This window comes from Neurospora crassa, linkage group VII (genome assembly GCF_000182925.2).
Source record: "Neurospora crassa OR74A linkage group VII, whole genome shotgun sequence".
NCBI classification, from domain to species: Eukaryota; Fungi; Ascomycota; class Sordariomycetes; order Sordariales; family Sordariaceae; genus Neurospora; species Neurospora crassa.
The window spans coordinates 350,876-363,897 of record NC_026507.1 but is presented as its reverse complement, the minus strand read 5'-3'; the positions used below and the strand labels follow the sequence as shown (position 1 = coordinate 363,897).

The 13,022-nt window shown below is 51.2% G+C and overlaps 3 protein-coding genes and 1 non-coding gene across 4 annotated transcripts; 2 read left to right on the top strand and 2 right to left on the bottom strand.

Moving 5' to 3' along the window:
* The first annotated feature begins 44 nt into the window (after nucleotides 1-44).
* NCU09023 (laccase 2) lies at nucleotides 45-2,822 on the top strand. The gene is made up of 5 exons (XM_953877.2): nucleotides 45-462; nucleotides 560-594; nucleotides 649-960; nucleotides 1,024-1,432; nucleotides 1,509-2,822. The coding sequence occupies exons 1-5, from the start codon at nucleotides 120-122 to the stop codon at nucleotides 2,510-2,512; spliced, it is 2,103 nt and encodes a 700-aa protein (XP_958970.1). The 5' UTR covers nucleotides 45-119; the 3' UTR covers nucleotides 2,513-2,822.
* On the bottom strand, nucleotides 2,746-5,253 carry NCU09022 (hypothetical protein). Its single transcript, XM_953876.3, has 2 exons — nucleotides 4,560-5,253; nucleotides 2,746-4,354 (listed from the first exon to the last, which is right to left on the bottom strand). Exons 1-2 carry the CDS (start codon nucleotides 4,821-4,823, stop codon nucleotides 2,978-2,980), a joined length of 1,641 nt encoding a protein of 546 aa, XP_958969.1. The 5' UTR covers nucleotides 4,824-5,253; the 3' UTR covers nucleotides 2,746-2,977.
* A 2,643-nt stretch (nucleotides 5,254-7,896) lies between these two features.
* On the top strand, nucleotides 7,897-7,978 carry NCU15353. Its single transcript has one exon. It is a non-coding gene; the product is annotated as a tRNA-Ser (tRNA).
* A 169-nt stretch (nucleotides 7,979-8,147) lies between these two features.
* On the bottom strand, nucleotides 8,148-11,061 carry NCU09020 (hypothetical protein). Its single transcript, XM_953874.2, has 3 exons — nucleotides 10,828-11,061; nucleotides 9,879-10,729; nucleotides 8,148-9,798 (listed from the first exon to the last, which is right to left on the bottom strand). Exons 2-3 carry the CDS (start codon nucleotides 10,166-10,168, stop codon nucleotides 8,643-8,645), a joined length of 1,446 nt encoding a protein of 481 aa, XP_958967.1. The 5' UTR covers nucleotides 10,169-10,729; nucleotides 10,828-11,061; the 3' UTR covers nucleotides 8,148-8,642.
* Nucleotides 11,062-13,022: the final 1,961 nt, after the last annotated feature.

Sequence of the window (13,022 nt, the reverse complement as noted above, 5' to 3'; positions counted from 1 at the left end):
TTCACCTTTTCTCTTGTGCGTTCCCATCTTCATGCTCTTGTAACCACCCCGTCTCCCTGGTATCTCAGCTATCTGCACTTCAGTTGTCAATAGGTCACGATACCCAAGCCCCAATAAGCATGGCGTACCGCCTAAGCCTATTACAATATCTTGTCTCTGTTCTTGTCCTCTGTAAACATGTCTTGACTCTCGATTTTGGTCAGTCGTACAGCGCTGGCAACTCAGACTTACTCGCGCCTCGTCGGTACACAGAGCATGACCTCAAACGCAAGGGGCTAAGCGACCATGTCAGCTTTCATCCCGAAGGTGCCTCCGAGGGCTTCTACTGCCATTACCCCGACTTAAAGTCGAAGGAATGGGAAGCCTGCAATGACGGGGCCGATTCAAGATGGTGCTGGTTGAGACAACTTCAAGCTCAAGAGGGCGAGTCACGTCCTAAGGGATACACCGTCACAACGAACTGTACGTGCACCCGCCTCTTTCATATTCTGTTCATCACGCTACTCCTTTGTGATGGTTTATACTGACCTGGCGACCGTTCGGTCCTCTACCTGAACAGATGACAACTTTACTCCTATTGGAATTCAGAGACATGTACGTATATCCTTGCCAACTACACGTAGGCCTGAGTCTGACGAATCAATCTAGTATCACATGGATATTTCCAAGCAGACCATTGCCCCCGATGGTACCCCTCGAGAGGCCCGTCTCATGAACGGCACGTATCCCGGACCCACGATCGAAGCCTGCTGGGGCGACACGGTCATCGTCCATGTCACCAACAACCTCGACGACGAAGGCAGCGTCATTCACTGGCACGGTCTGCGTCAGTTCTACAACAATGACCAGGACGGCGTGGCCCTGACGCAGTGTCCTATTGCCAGGGGTTCCACGTGGACCTACAACTTTACCATGCTGCAGTATGGGACAACCTGGTATCACAGCCATTACATCTTGCAGGTAAGCAAGCGCTTTGATAGTTCACAAACTTATATAGTGTTGGAGCTAACATATTTCCAACAGTATGCCGATGGCGTCCTTGGACCGGTCGTAGTCCACGGTCCAGCCAGTGCTCCCTACGACGTTTCCCTCCCGTCGCCCCACTTCATGTCGGACTGGGTGTACAGGAAGGCGGAGGAAGAGTTTGAGAACGAGAAGGATCCGGTGGTCCGTGGATCCAAGGCAGACAACATCCTAGTGAATGGCATTGGCAGAAGCAAAGAAGCCGTGGCTGCTTACAATGGCGAAGACATTCAATCGTTGTACCCCATCACTGAGATCCTTCCGGGGCAGAGGGTCCGTTTGCGACTGATCAATGGAGCCGCAGGAACATCGTTCATCTTTTCCATTGACGGACACGCGTTGGAGATTATTGCCAATGATCTGGTGCCTGTCGAGCCACAGATTGTTGACTCGCTGCTTGTCGCCGTTGGTCTGTCGGCCCCCCCTTATTATTCTCTCCTCTTTCCCCTGTTCCTGATCAGTGAGAGACTGACAAATAACTATAGGTCAACGATACGATATCATCATCCACGGCCTTGACAACCCTTCCCCTTCAGGCAACTACTGGATCCGCACCCATCCCGCGGACGGGTGCAACACGTTCCGCAACGGTCTCTTCAACAGCACCGACAGCACCAACGAGGACCCCCTCGACCCGCGCACCGGCATCCTGCACTACGGCCACTCCTCCGCCACCTACTTGTCCCTTCCCGACACAACCGCCAACACCATCAGCGACTTCTCCTGCGCTCGCGTCTCCGAGCAAAGCTCTCTGCGGCCCGTCGTCCCCTGGTCCATCTCCACCACCCCTCTCAACAACCTCACCCTGTCCACCTTCTACCCCTCCCACCAGACCGAAGACGACGTGCCCTACGGCAACTACACCCACTGGCTTCTCCGCCTCGACCCCCTCGTCGAGAAACAAGGCGGCGTCAGCTTCCACAACCCCCTCTTCGCCAACTTCAGCACCCCCTCCCTCCTCGACTTCACCAACATCGGCCAAGGCGAGAACGACAACGTCATTCGCCTGCCGTACTCGTCCCACCCGACCGACTTCATCCACATGGTCATCGACGGGTCCCTCCTCCCTTCTACGAACCAAACAGACCTCGACCCAGACGTGATCCCCTTGCTTGCCCACCCGATGCACTGGCACGGCTCGGACGTCGTCTTGCTGGCGCAGAGCGAGCAGCCTTTCGATCCGGCGACGTCGATGGATACGTGGAACTACGAAAACCCCCCGAGAAGGGATACCATCATGGCGCCCGCGGGGGGGTACGTGGCGGTGGCGTTCAAGCCGGATAATCCGGGGGTGTGGTTGGTGCATTGCCATATTGCGTGGCATGCGAGCGCGGGGTTGGCGCTGCAGATGGTGATTGATGATGGGCAGGGGATGGTGGAGAAAATGTTGGCGGGCGAGAGGATGAAGCGGTTGGAAGGGGGTTGTGAGGAGTGGAAGGCGGATTTGGGGAAGGTGGTGGATTATAAGAAGGAGGAGTCGGGGGTCTAGATAGGTACCTAAGTAGGTAAGCTTCTTGTTTTTGCCTGCCTGCTTGTTTGGATGGGAGAAGAAGGGACGATACGATAAATGTACGTTGTTGAGATTGGATTGTGTTTGGACAGATAGGTGGACGCAACAAAAAGAGACAGACACATGGTGGGTACCTAGGTAGGGAAGCAGCGAGTCCTCCAGATTGGTCACATGCACATAAGGACGAGGGGGAATCTATATCACATCTTTTGATGGTGGGTTACTGGGACATCATTATATCGTCTTGGTGGACGATAATCACTGCAGAAAAGAAAGATGGTGAATTATCACACCGGGTATCCTGTTTTAACATACATACAACAGATTGTTGAACACCCCAAACACCAGGCTGACAACAGATAACCGCCTTTTTTTTGTTGTTGATATTTTGCCTCGTTCCCATTGACTCCCTGATTCCATTCTCATCATCGTCACCCCGTGGTGTCATACAATAGCATGAACATGTGCCAAGTCAGCATCGCTCCCCTGGATATAGGTCTGGTAGGCAAGCCATTCCGACATCCTCCGCGTGTGCGAATCCCGGGTTGGTGACGTTTGATCCTGATCATACGCGATTGTCACCTCCATGTCCCGTCCGTTTACACTCCTTCCCGTCAGTGGCGGGTCCATCACCGCCCCAACACCACCACCATGGTTTCCACCATTGACACTCTGTTGATGTACCGTGTCATCACTATCCCCTCGTGATAACCCTTCCGCAATCTCCACGCTCAACTCTCTGCTTAGCCTACTCAGTCTGCTCACCTCCGCCGGCCTCCCATCACCATGTCCATGTCTATTTGCAGCCTCCTGCCCATCTCTCCTTCCATCATTACTACTTCTGGTCCTACTACTCCCTTTACTCCCCCTCGTCAAAGTCGTACTCAAACTGCCAAACAATCCCCTCTTCTTATTTGTACTCCTTCCCGTCCGATCACTCCCCGTAACAGTCATACTCCCCGTCCCCCCCGTCCCTCCCGTCCCTCCCGTCCCTTGCGTCGTCGTCGTCGTCGTCGTTGTCCCCTGCGTCCCTTCCATATTCCCACCCCCCTCCTCCTCCTGCCCTTCTTCATGCTGATCCTGATTCCCACTCTCCAAACTCGTCAAATTATAAAACTCGGCCGGCGGCGGCGGCGGCAACCTGGAGCCCCGTTCTCTTGCTTCCTTCAACAACGCTCTCAGTATCGGAATACTCGCCGCCACAATCGTAATCGCCGACTCGGCAATGCCCCAAATCACCAGATTCGTACTATCAAACGTGAAATTCGAGTTTCCAATCGTCGGCAGCTCGCTCGCCTTGATAATCGACGCCACCCCCGCAAACACGCCCATGGACATGGCCACCGTGATGCCCACCTTTTCCGGTTTATTCATGGTCAAGATCCAAATGATCTTCCATGGCAGGACGGCCAAGACAATGTCCATGGTCCCTGAATAGACGGCAGTGAAGATGTTGTAGTGGATCTGGATGGACTTGTCGATGCAGGTCCCGGGAAGAAACGGTTGCCAGATTTTGGGGATCGGGTCGCATTGGCCCCATGTGAGGCCGACGGCGACGCCGAGACTCAAGTTGACGGAGATCATGATGAAGATGATGATAAAACGGATCCAGTCGTCTTGGGCGATGCGCAGCACCGTGATGGCGAAGGAGGTCTTGGACCAGAGCGCGGCGAGAATCGAAAAGGTACCGGCGAAGTTGGTGAGGAGGAGGTAGTGGTTGAGAAAGGGGATGGAGTTGGTGGGGTTGAAGAGGGAGGTGGGGAGGCCGAAGCCGAGGGTGGTGGAGTAGGAGATGAGTGCTGAAGAGGTTGTTAGGGAGATCTAGGGTTTGGTTTTGTTAGTTCTTTTTTCTTTTTTTTTTCTTTTTTTTCTGGCATTTTGAGGGAATTTCTAGTGGGTTTTGCTAGGGGGGAAAAGGTAAAGGGAACATTAAAGGAAGGGGAATGGATGGATGGATGGATGGATGGATGGATGCTAGGTTTGGGACCGTGGTTAGGTTACCAGGAAAGACATGGAAAAGACATACCCATGATAGAATCAAAACATAATCATCCCACCACAATCCACGTCCTCGGTATCGCTTGCAGTAGATGCGCAACCCCAAAAACAAGGTGGCGAAAGCAGTCAGGAACCAGCAACTAAAGTTCACTAGGGCCACCCTCGACCTGTGATCTGGAATCACCTGCACGGTGCCACTGGCCCTTCTTCTCTCCAGATGAATGGCGTTAACAGCATGGTGAGCAGCCGCTTCGACAATAGAGGAAGCGGCTGCTCCTACTGTTGGGGCCATGAGGTTATTGCTGTCTCCGTGTGGATGAAGCTGTACTCATACAGTCGATGATGTCGGTACCTGTAAAGTTCATCTACCGGCATGAAACCCCTTGTTTCTCTCTCTTCCCTTTCCCTGATCCCCCCCTGTGGGTTTTACGCCAAGAAACGGGTTCGTCGATTTATCAGATGCAGATACTGTAGACTGTAGTGTAGTGTAGTGTAGAGATGAATATGGGGGATAGGCGAGATGGGATGGGATAGTCAAAGTTCCGTTGGTTCGGGTCCGGTGGTCTGGTTGCAGAAGGGGCGTGGAGCCCAGTTACGACCAACAGCCAACTAGATAGCCAAGGATCAAGATGGCCCAAAGCAAGGTGGCAGCGGTAGTTGATAAGTCGGACCGAGAACCGCCGCAACGATAAGAATAGCAGGTGTGTAGTGTACTGTGTAACTCAGTCAGTGGGGAGGAGACTTGCTTTTTCGTGATACCCCAAGCTGCAGAGGGTAATTTAGACGAGAAGCGGAAAGGAAGGTTGTTTGGCATGTGAAGTCGAAAAAAGGTTGGATTCAAAGTCAGGAACCAGAAACCCAGAAAAAGAGAGACGGAGACAAGCAGGATGTGTGAGACGGGAAAGACGGGAAAGGTAAGACGACGTCCGATCTGTTGGACGACCGGTGGGAGGGACCGAGGCCCGAACCGGTAAAGGATCTGGTGTACAGCAATTTCCACTTCTTTTTTTTTTTCTTTTCACCCCCTTCTCCAAGTCCAGAACATCCCAAGAATGTTGGATGTGACGCTGGTTTTACGTGATTGGTAACTGATACTACCGTCGAATAGGAAGGAGAAAGGGTTTAGACGGCCCTATCTCACTTCCATGGCGCCCGTTTTCCCCTGGGGCCACTCCAGCGAGATCTTGACCCTCACGACGGAGATGCTCTTTCGGGGAAGGCCACACCTTATGTGAGAGTTTTAAAGCTTGCTCCTGGCTACCATGGGCAGCACCGTGTCATCAACCGGATTGGCGCAGAATCCTGGTGTGATGCACGGAGCAGGTCTCCGTTATGGGCGAATTGTGCGGTAGGCCAAGGACTGGGACAGGGCACGCAAGCGAGCTCCCCTAATCTGGGGTTTCGATATCCAAGACTCGTTTATACTGTTGACTATACCCAACATGGAATGGAAATCGTACGGGATGCAACGTCAACCGTCTGGGCCGTGCTTGGCATTGTTTGTGGGACTTTGCCCTGACACTGGTTTCCCACTAGACTGGTTGATGGAAAAGCCAAAAAAAGACGATACAAAACGAATTGACGGAGATGTTTTGAGATGTCTTTTCGAAGCGATTTTCAAGTCGGGATGAACTCCAGACGGGAGTTACCTGACGCCAAGAATGGCCCAGACGTTTGGCGTTGGGAACGGATGACGGAGATGATGATTCCGCCACATCCCGGAACCCCCGGCCGTCCGCCTGTTTCTCATACTCTTACCGCTCAGCATTCGACCGAGGCCCAAAAAGAAGCGTCGAGTGTGCCGAGGCTGGGTTTCACACAACCGGGTGGCTTCCTCGTGGCTTTTTCGTCCCTTCATGTTTCAATCGCTGTTGCATAAGGACATCAGATCTTTTGTTCATCGACAGAAAACAAAGGGGTAATCAACCTAGAGATACTCGCCAAGATGTAATTCCGCGCCTTTTCCAAGCATCTGGAAATGAAGCAACCAGATCAAGCGACACTCTTTCTTCCTCGTCGTCGTGAACCTTGAATGAATTAAGGTAGCGGCTTAGCGGCATCGATCGGCGCCATGTCGTACGTAGTGTAGTGTACTGCATAGTATGTTCTTAGCAGCTACACTAGACTAGTGTACGCACCTGAATCATAGTGTTGTTAGCATTGATCGAGATCATCACCCAACCCAGCCAGCCAGCCAATTTCCCCCACCGACCCAATTCCCGGGACTGTCAATACTTACCTTTCATCTCCACAAAAATCTTGTGTACTCGAAGAGGCGCAAGATGCTTTCCCCCTTCCCAAATAACAAGAATACCTAGGTATGCGCTTCCTCCGCAAACACGTCTTTGTCGCGACACAAATGCATTACGTTGGACTGTCCTCTGCCTGCCCTCCCGGTATATATTTATCCATGGATCGTGATCCCCCCCCTTTATAAGCGAGGAGATTTGGCTGAGCGCCATGTTCTGGCTGTGGTGAATTCATGGCGGATAGCGTTGGAAGAGGATTGAGTGATGAATTGGAGCCGGCAGGACTGTAAGCATGGTCGGGTTTTGAGTACCTATATGGGAGGGCATGCGAGTTGGGGAGAAGGTGAATGGGAAAGGGAAAGGGAAAAGGGCGAAAGAGTAAAAGGACGTACAACTCGAGCATGATCTTGATCTCGGCGAGAGGTTCGTCGTGGGACGTGGGTGAGCTCCAAGTCGATGAAGGCTTGCGTCATGTCGTCTCCTCTTCCGGCCACCCGCATTGAATGACCACGACTTCAACGGGCAACAGCCGCGTGTTAGCAGCAGGAAACGCCATCAGCGTCGCCCGGCAACCACCCGACGACACACCCCGCCTGTTATTGACCTCGATGAACGCTTTTAGGTACGTCCCAATTGACTCCTGTAACCGTTAAAAGTTCCTGCCTTCTCAGGCTTTTTTTTAGCGTCTTCTAGTGTACACTACATATCTCCACCGCGTCATGTCCGTCAGGAAGGATTGAACGCGCGGAAACTGCCCCATTGGCATTCATTGCACAGGGCAGCCCAGCTGAGCTGCATGTCTCAGTAACCCACCCCCCCCCCCCAAACCCCCCCGCGTTATGCTGCTACTACATTGTATCGTAGTCTAACTAGGTAACGTCCGCTCGTTACGATAATAATGAAGTTGCATTCAATACCATGACATATACTTGTATTCGGTAAGCATTCTGGGAAGTCTTGACGTAGAAGAAAAGAAGAAGAAAAAAAGTAATAAAGTATATCCTGGAGGAGAAACAAGATGGATGGTTGACTGTCTGCGACGTAATTTGTAAGCTGAGCAAAATCTTTCACTACATAGATACAGGGTCCAGAGAAAAGTTTCATCAAAAATCACTCGGCGTGGTGGCAGAGTGGTCTAATGCGCAAGACTAGAAATCTTGTTCCTTCGGGAGCGTCTGTTCGAATCAGGCCCACGTCGCACGAATGACCATTTCATAACTTTTTTTTCTTTCGCTTTTTCATACGACTCAATTGCCTACGACACGTCGAATTTTTATTTTTTTTATCTCTTTTTACTCTTTTTTGCTCGTCGAGTGTTGCCTTTAGAATGATGCATATCACCGTGTCACTAGGCTGCACTTTATAATGCCAATGCCACACGTTAGGATCCACAATTCCATTTAGTCTACTCTTGCTAGCAAAACTCATGACGAAAGTGGTATCCTTTATCTGTACTCCTTCCCATTGCAAGCTATGACATGAACCATTTCCATTACCGTGAATCGTACATTTAGACTACCCCGTTTTTCCATCAAATACTATTGTTCCACTCATACCCTTACATCTCCCAAACCTCAAGTCAGTCCCATGTCTCAACCTGAACCCTTTTGTCTGTCCGTCTTTTACATGCATGCGGTATCTAAAACCGAGTCCTCTAAACCCAAGTCTTTCATGAAGCCGAAAACGCCCCCTTGAACTCCGTGTGCCATGCCGGTACTAGTTCCCCAATCCCAACCAATGTCGTGAATCATTGATAACCCGTGTCGTCAATCGTAAGTCGTAACCAGCCAGATCCCCCCCTCAAAATCCAGCTCCATGTCCTTCTCTTCCACTTTCTAAACAGATTCACAGATTCATATGAATCAAGAATCCTCATCATGTCCCGGCCAGACAATCTCCCTCTTCACCACCGCCCTGACGCAGCGATACCCTATAAACGCCCACGCCAGAACCAAGGCAACCGTCATCCCGCTTCCCATCCACAGCACCCCCTCACTGCCCAAGCCAGCCCCAATCTTGATACTCGCAATCGTGAACCCGACATTCGGAAACACAAGACTCCACCAACTCAAATGGAACCGCTTGTCCTGCATGCCTGCGACACAGCCCGCCACGGCACTGATAAAGAACCAGAACCCCAATCCCCAGAGAAAGACACCCAGCCAGATGGCGCCCAGCTTGCATCCCGCCGCCGCCAACGACGTCTCCATGCTCTCGGGTCCCATGCCGCCAATAAGGACAGCGACGCGCGCGGGATCCAGCTGCGCAAATACCCTGGGGATGTCGCTCGCCATGCTGATGACCGCCGCACCCGTGAAGCTAGGCGGGCCCACGGCAATGAACATGCCTGCGCGCTGGGCGGGTAGACCAAAGGCCATGAGGCGGGACAAGTACGAACTGAAGAAGAAGAAGCTGACGAGTAAACCCAAACCCTGTGCCGCTAGACCAGCGCAGATCATGCTGATGGCTGACGAGGGGGCTTGGGTCCTGGAAAACGAACCGGCAAGCGTTCCTATCAGCATGACGGGGAAGATGGGCAGGACCCAGGCGGGCGTGATGGTGGTGAGAGACAGGCGACGCTCGGCCTTGACGGTGAAGAGGAGGTGGTATTGGATGACGGAGGCGAGGAAGGTGAGACCGGAGAAAAACCAAAAGGCGACGCAGAGAAAGGTGGCGAAGGAAGTGAGTGAGGCGCGGGGGTCATCGTTGTCGTTGCCGTCGGAGGGGACGCCGTAGGAAATGTCGCCGTTGAAAAGAAAGATGCGGGCGTACTCGGCTACGTTGCAGAGGATGGCGGCGATGGAAAGAAAGAAGGTCGGCACGAAGAGGGCTTCGTGGGGCCGGGTGAAGGCGCGCCGGAAGGTGGACTTGTAGAGAACGAAGCGGAGGGTGATGGAGGTGGTGATCACCAAGAAGAAGAGCAAGTCCAGGAGAAAGATGACAAGGCCGATGGTGGAGAGACCGCGGAAACGGTGGGGGGTAATGGCCAGGACCAGAGAGACACCGCTGGTGGAAAGTCTGTTGATCATGTTAGTGGGCCGCCATTTACTGACATGAGACGATCACTCATCATCAGAGTGAAGAGAGAACAAACTTACGTGACGGTGTACCAGGCAAAGGTAAAGTGCATCAGCCTCTTCCTCCACGGAATGCTAGGCTGGAGAACAGTCGGGATTCTCTCGAGGAGTTGTCTAGGTTCGGGAAGATTGGCATCGTCCGTGTCGGTGTCAACGGCACTGGGTGGCGTTGTCGTGTCATTGCCCTCAAGCTTGAAGGGGACAAAAGAGCCGATTACAGTTGTGGCGGTCGAGTTGGAGGGAACCGATTGGTGGCCTCTTGCTGACTCAGGCGTCGGCGCGGGATGGTGATGTTGGACATCGGTTGCCATGATGGGCGATAGCGATGTTCGATATGATGATGCTTGATGATGATGTTGTTGTTGTTGTTGGATGTTGATGATGAAAGCAAAGGAAGCAAGTCTTGGGCTGAAGAGCTCGAGCTGTGCTGGATGTGGTATTGGGAAGAGTTGGAGAGACAGGAACAGATCAGCTCGATGTCCTGATAAAGTCGGCTAAGCGACATGTGGTATGGACGACCTGGATGGCGACCGTCGATATCCAGTCGTTGTCAACATGTTGTAGGGTTGTTGGTATCCACTCAAGGCCACTGTTCAGGGTAAAGTACGACTCTGTTCATGAGCAATCAGAGCTGTTCAAGAACCGTTAACGTGGCGGCGCCTGGTATGAGTGGTCTGAAAATGGAGATACAACAGCGTTGTCCGGCGAACCAAACATGTGGTTGACGGCGTTAAAGTGGCGATGCACCTTCACTCAGGGGAAGTGCATCCATGGCTGCCCGTGTTCACGAACAATCGGGTGTGTTGCCGTAGGGATTTGAACAGTCATCCCGCGCAGCGTGGAAGCCTCATCAAGGCCCAACGAGGGTTGTTCTAGGTAGCATCGCGCGTCAATTGTCCGATTCGTTCCTGGGTCTCGACCTGTCACCTCATCGACGATGGACTCGGGCAGTGTAGAAATATCCACTCACCGCATTTCCAGCTTTTTGTCTGTTACCAACCTAAATGATACCTCGACATAGGCCCGAGATGAGGCCATGTCTCCTTTAGACCCGACAGAACGGGTGATGATGTCGTCGATGAAATCAATGCATCGTTCGAGTCTCGATACTCGGCTATCTGCTCAGTCTGTTCTAGAAGTAGGAATTCCAAAGTCCAAACCTCCACCTGTGATCATCATCACCTTACTTTGCGGGCCGTTGTCGTCCGGATTACGGCCGAGGGCGAATGGGGTGGAAGATGGGAAGAGAAGGAATTCTGCATGGGCCAGAATTGAGACGAAGTGGCTTGGCTAGAGGTCCAGGCCCAGATCACGCCAAAATTCAGGGGGGGCGACCCGCTAACGGCTCACTGCGTGGCAGCTGCGTGGTGGTCCCTGTAAGCACCTACACTATGTCAACAGCCCGAACCGAACCTTATTTTGAAACATCAGACCAAGCAGTTCTTGGCGCCAAGAATTGGCGATGACTTCGTTCTTTTTGTTTGCGTTGGCGTTGCCTCGACTCATTAACGAAGGTGGAAAGCAGATCTTGGGGTCTTTTTTTTTCCAAACCCCAGCTGCCTCCGGAGGGCATGGGCATCTCTCAAAGTGTGCAGGGTGCGCCCATGACTGTAGAGGTGTAGAGCATGGCCAATGACCCTAACCTCCATCATTCATTCTTCACCAACAGGACCGAAGACGATCCTCACAGACACTCGGCAAAAGCTTCATCTGTAGAACCATCCTTCATAGCGGAATGGAATGATTGTCTACCTCGGATCGAGTGCGATTTTCCAGGTAGCTACCTAGAGGTAGTTCAATGGACACACTGGACGATACGACATATGCCAGATTGATCGCCTCGAGGATGCCAAGCACACATCCCTCCTTCCCCTTTCCCTCCGCCCCCTCTATGTAGTTACACATCACCCCTGGTTTGTTCGTTAGCTTGGTACCTACTTACAGGGTTTTCGAACAGGGGGAACAACAAAAAGTAAATACCTAATAATTATACTGATTATAGAAGGTAATGAGGTGAAAATTGTAAATGATTGGTGATTCTAGTAGTTTTTAGCTAGAAAGAGAGGTTTGTGTGCGTGTGTGTGAATCCCTTCTATCAACTCATTCTAACGTTAAAATCTAGCGATTTCGGCCAATCAAATCGCGCGAATAGACCTTTCTGACCGTGTTACCCCCCTGTAGAAGGATGTAGGGCGTGTCCTACGCTAACAAACAAACCAGCATTGATGTGTATATCTTTTTCCCTACACTCGTCACTCTCCATCCCTTGATGGCCCCCTCCACATCCCCAGACAATCCCTTCATCCTCCACGTGGCTTTTTATCCCCCCCCACCAAACATCCCGGCTCAAACATGTCCGAAGTCTACATCTATCCATCTATCTATCCTATTTCTACATCTTATTAATATTTCGGGTCCGAGTTAAACAATGGCCTCCCTCCGAGTGGCTCCCCCCTTAGTTCCTCCTTGCTTCCCCCTGGCAACTATTTATCCCTTTAGAATAAAGAGAGATGACCTACCGAATAAACAAACAACTACTACTACAATTAATCCAGCTATACCACGCGATCCACGCGATCCACATAACGATTATAGCGCTTAGCCTCTTTATTTGCTATCGGCGACCTAGACCTAGTTTTATTAGGTACCTCTAGTAGGTACTACCTACTATTAAAAAGATGATTGTGAAATTGATTTTCTTATTGCCTTAAACTATTAATTTTAAGATTGGAAGGATGGGCGGGAACCGCCTATTTTTAAATACTAGTTTATACGTAGTTGATTTAGATAATTCCTCTGAAGTATTTGATCCCCGGAATAGGGATTAGATGCCGGGATAAAAACCCCGGGGATTAAATACCGGGCTGAATCCCCGAAGTATTTGATCCCTCTAGAGGGATTAGATACTTCAATACTCCCCTTCGAAATAAATACGGAGAAAAACGGGGAAAAATAAAGTTACTTTTGCCCAAAACGCAAGGTAGATAAGAAGGTTGTAGATATAGGCTAGTAAAAAACCTAGTAGGTAAAAAAAGGTCTCTATATTATTTAGAATTTTAATAGAAGTATAAGGTAGATGAGAAAATATAAGGTAAATAGAAAAAGTCCTAGGTAATTGTAAAGAAATATTAGGTAATTATAAAGTAATATTAGGTAAATATAGTC

Excerpts from the sequence above, each read along its gene's own strand:
- NCU09023 (XM_953877.2), top strand. The coding sequence starts at position 120 with ATGGCGTACCGCCTAAGCCTATTACAATATCTTGTCTCTGTTCTTGTC. Across the intron at positions 961-1,023 it reads ACAGCCATTACATCTTGCAG|TATGCCGATGGCGTCCTTGG; the intron begins GTAAGCAAGCGC and ends TATTTCCAACAG. Across the intron at positions 1,433-1,508 it reads CTCGCTGCTTGTCGCCGTTG|GTCAACGATACGATATCATC; the intron begins GTCTGTCGGCCC and ends AAATAACTATAG.
- NCU09022 (XM_953876.3), bottom strand. The coding sequence starts at position 4,823 with ATGGCCCCAACAGTAGGAGCAGCCGCTTCCTCTATTGTCGAAGCGGCT. Across the intron at positions 4,355-4,559 it reads ATGTTTTGATTCTATCATGG|ATCTCCCTAACAACCTCTTC; the intron begins GTATGTCTTTTC and ends ACCAAACCCTAG.
- NCU09020 (XM_953874.2), bottom strand. The coding sequence starts at position 10,168 with ATGGCAACCGATGTCCAACATCACCATCCCGCGCCGACGCCTGAGTCA. Across the intron at positions 9,799-9,878 it reads TTTGCCTGGTACACCGTCAC|ACTTTCCACCAGCGGTGTCT; the intron begins GTAAGTTTGTTC and ends CATGATCAACAG.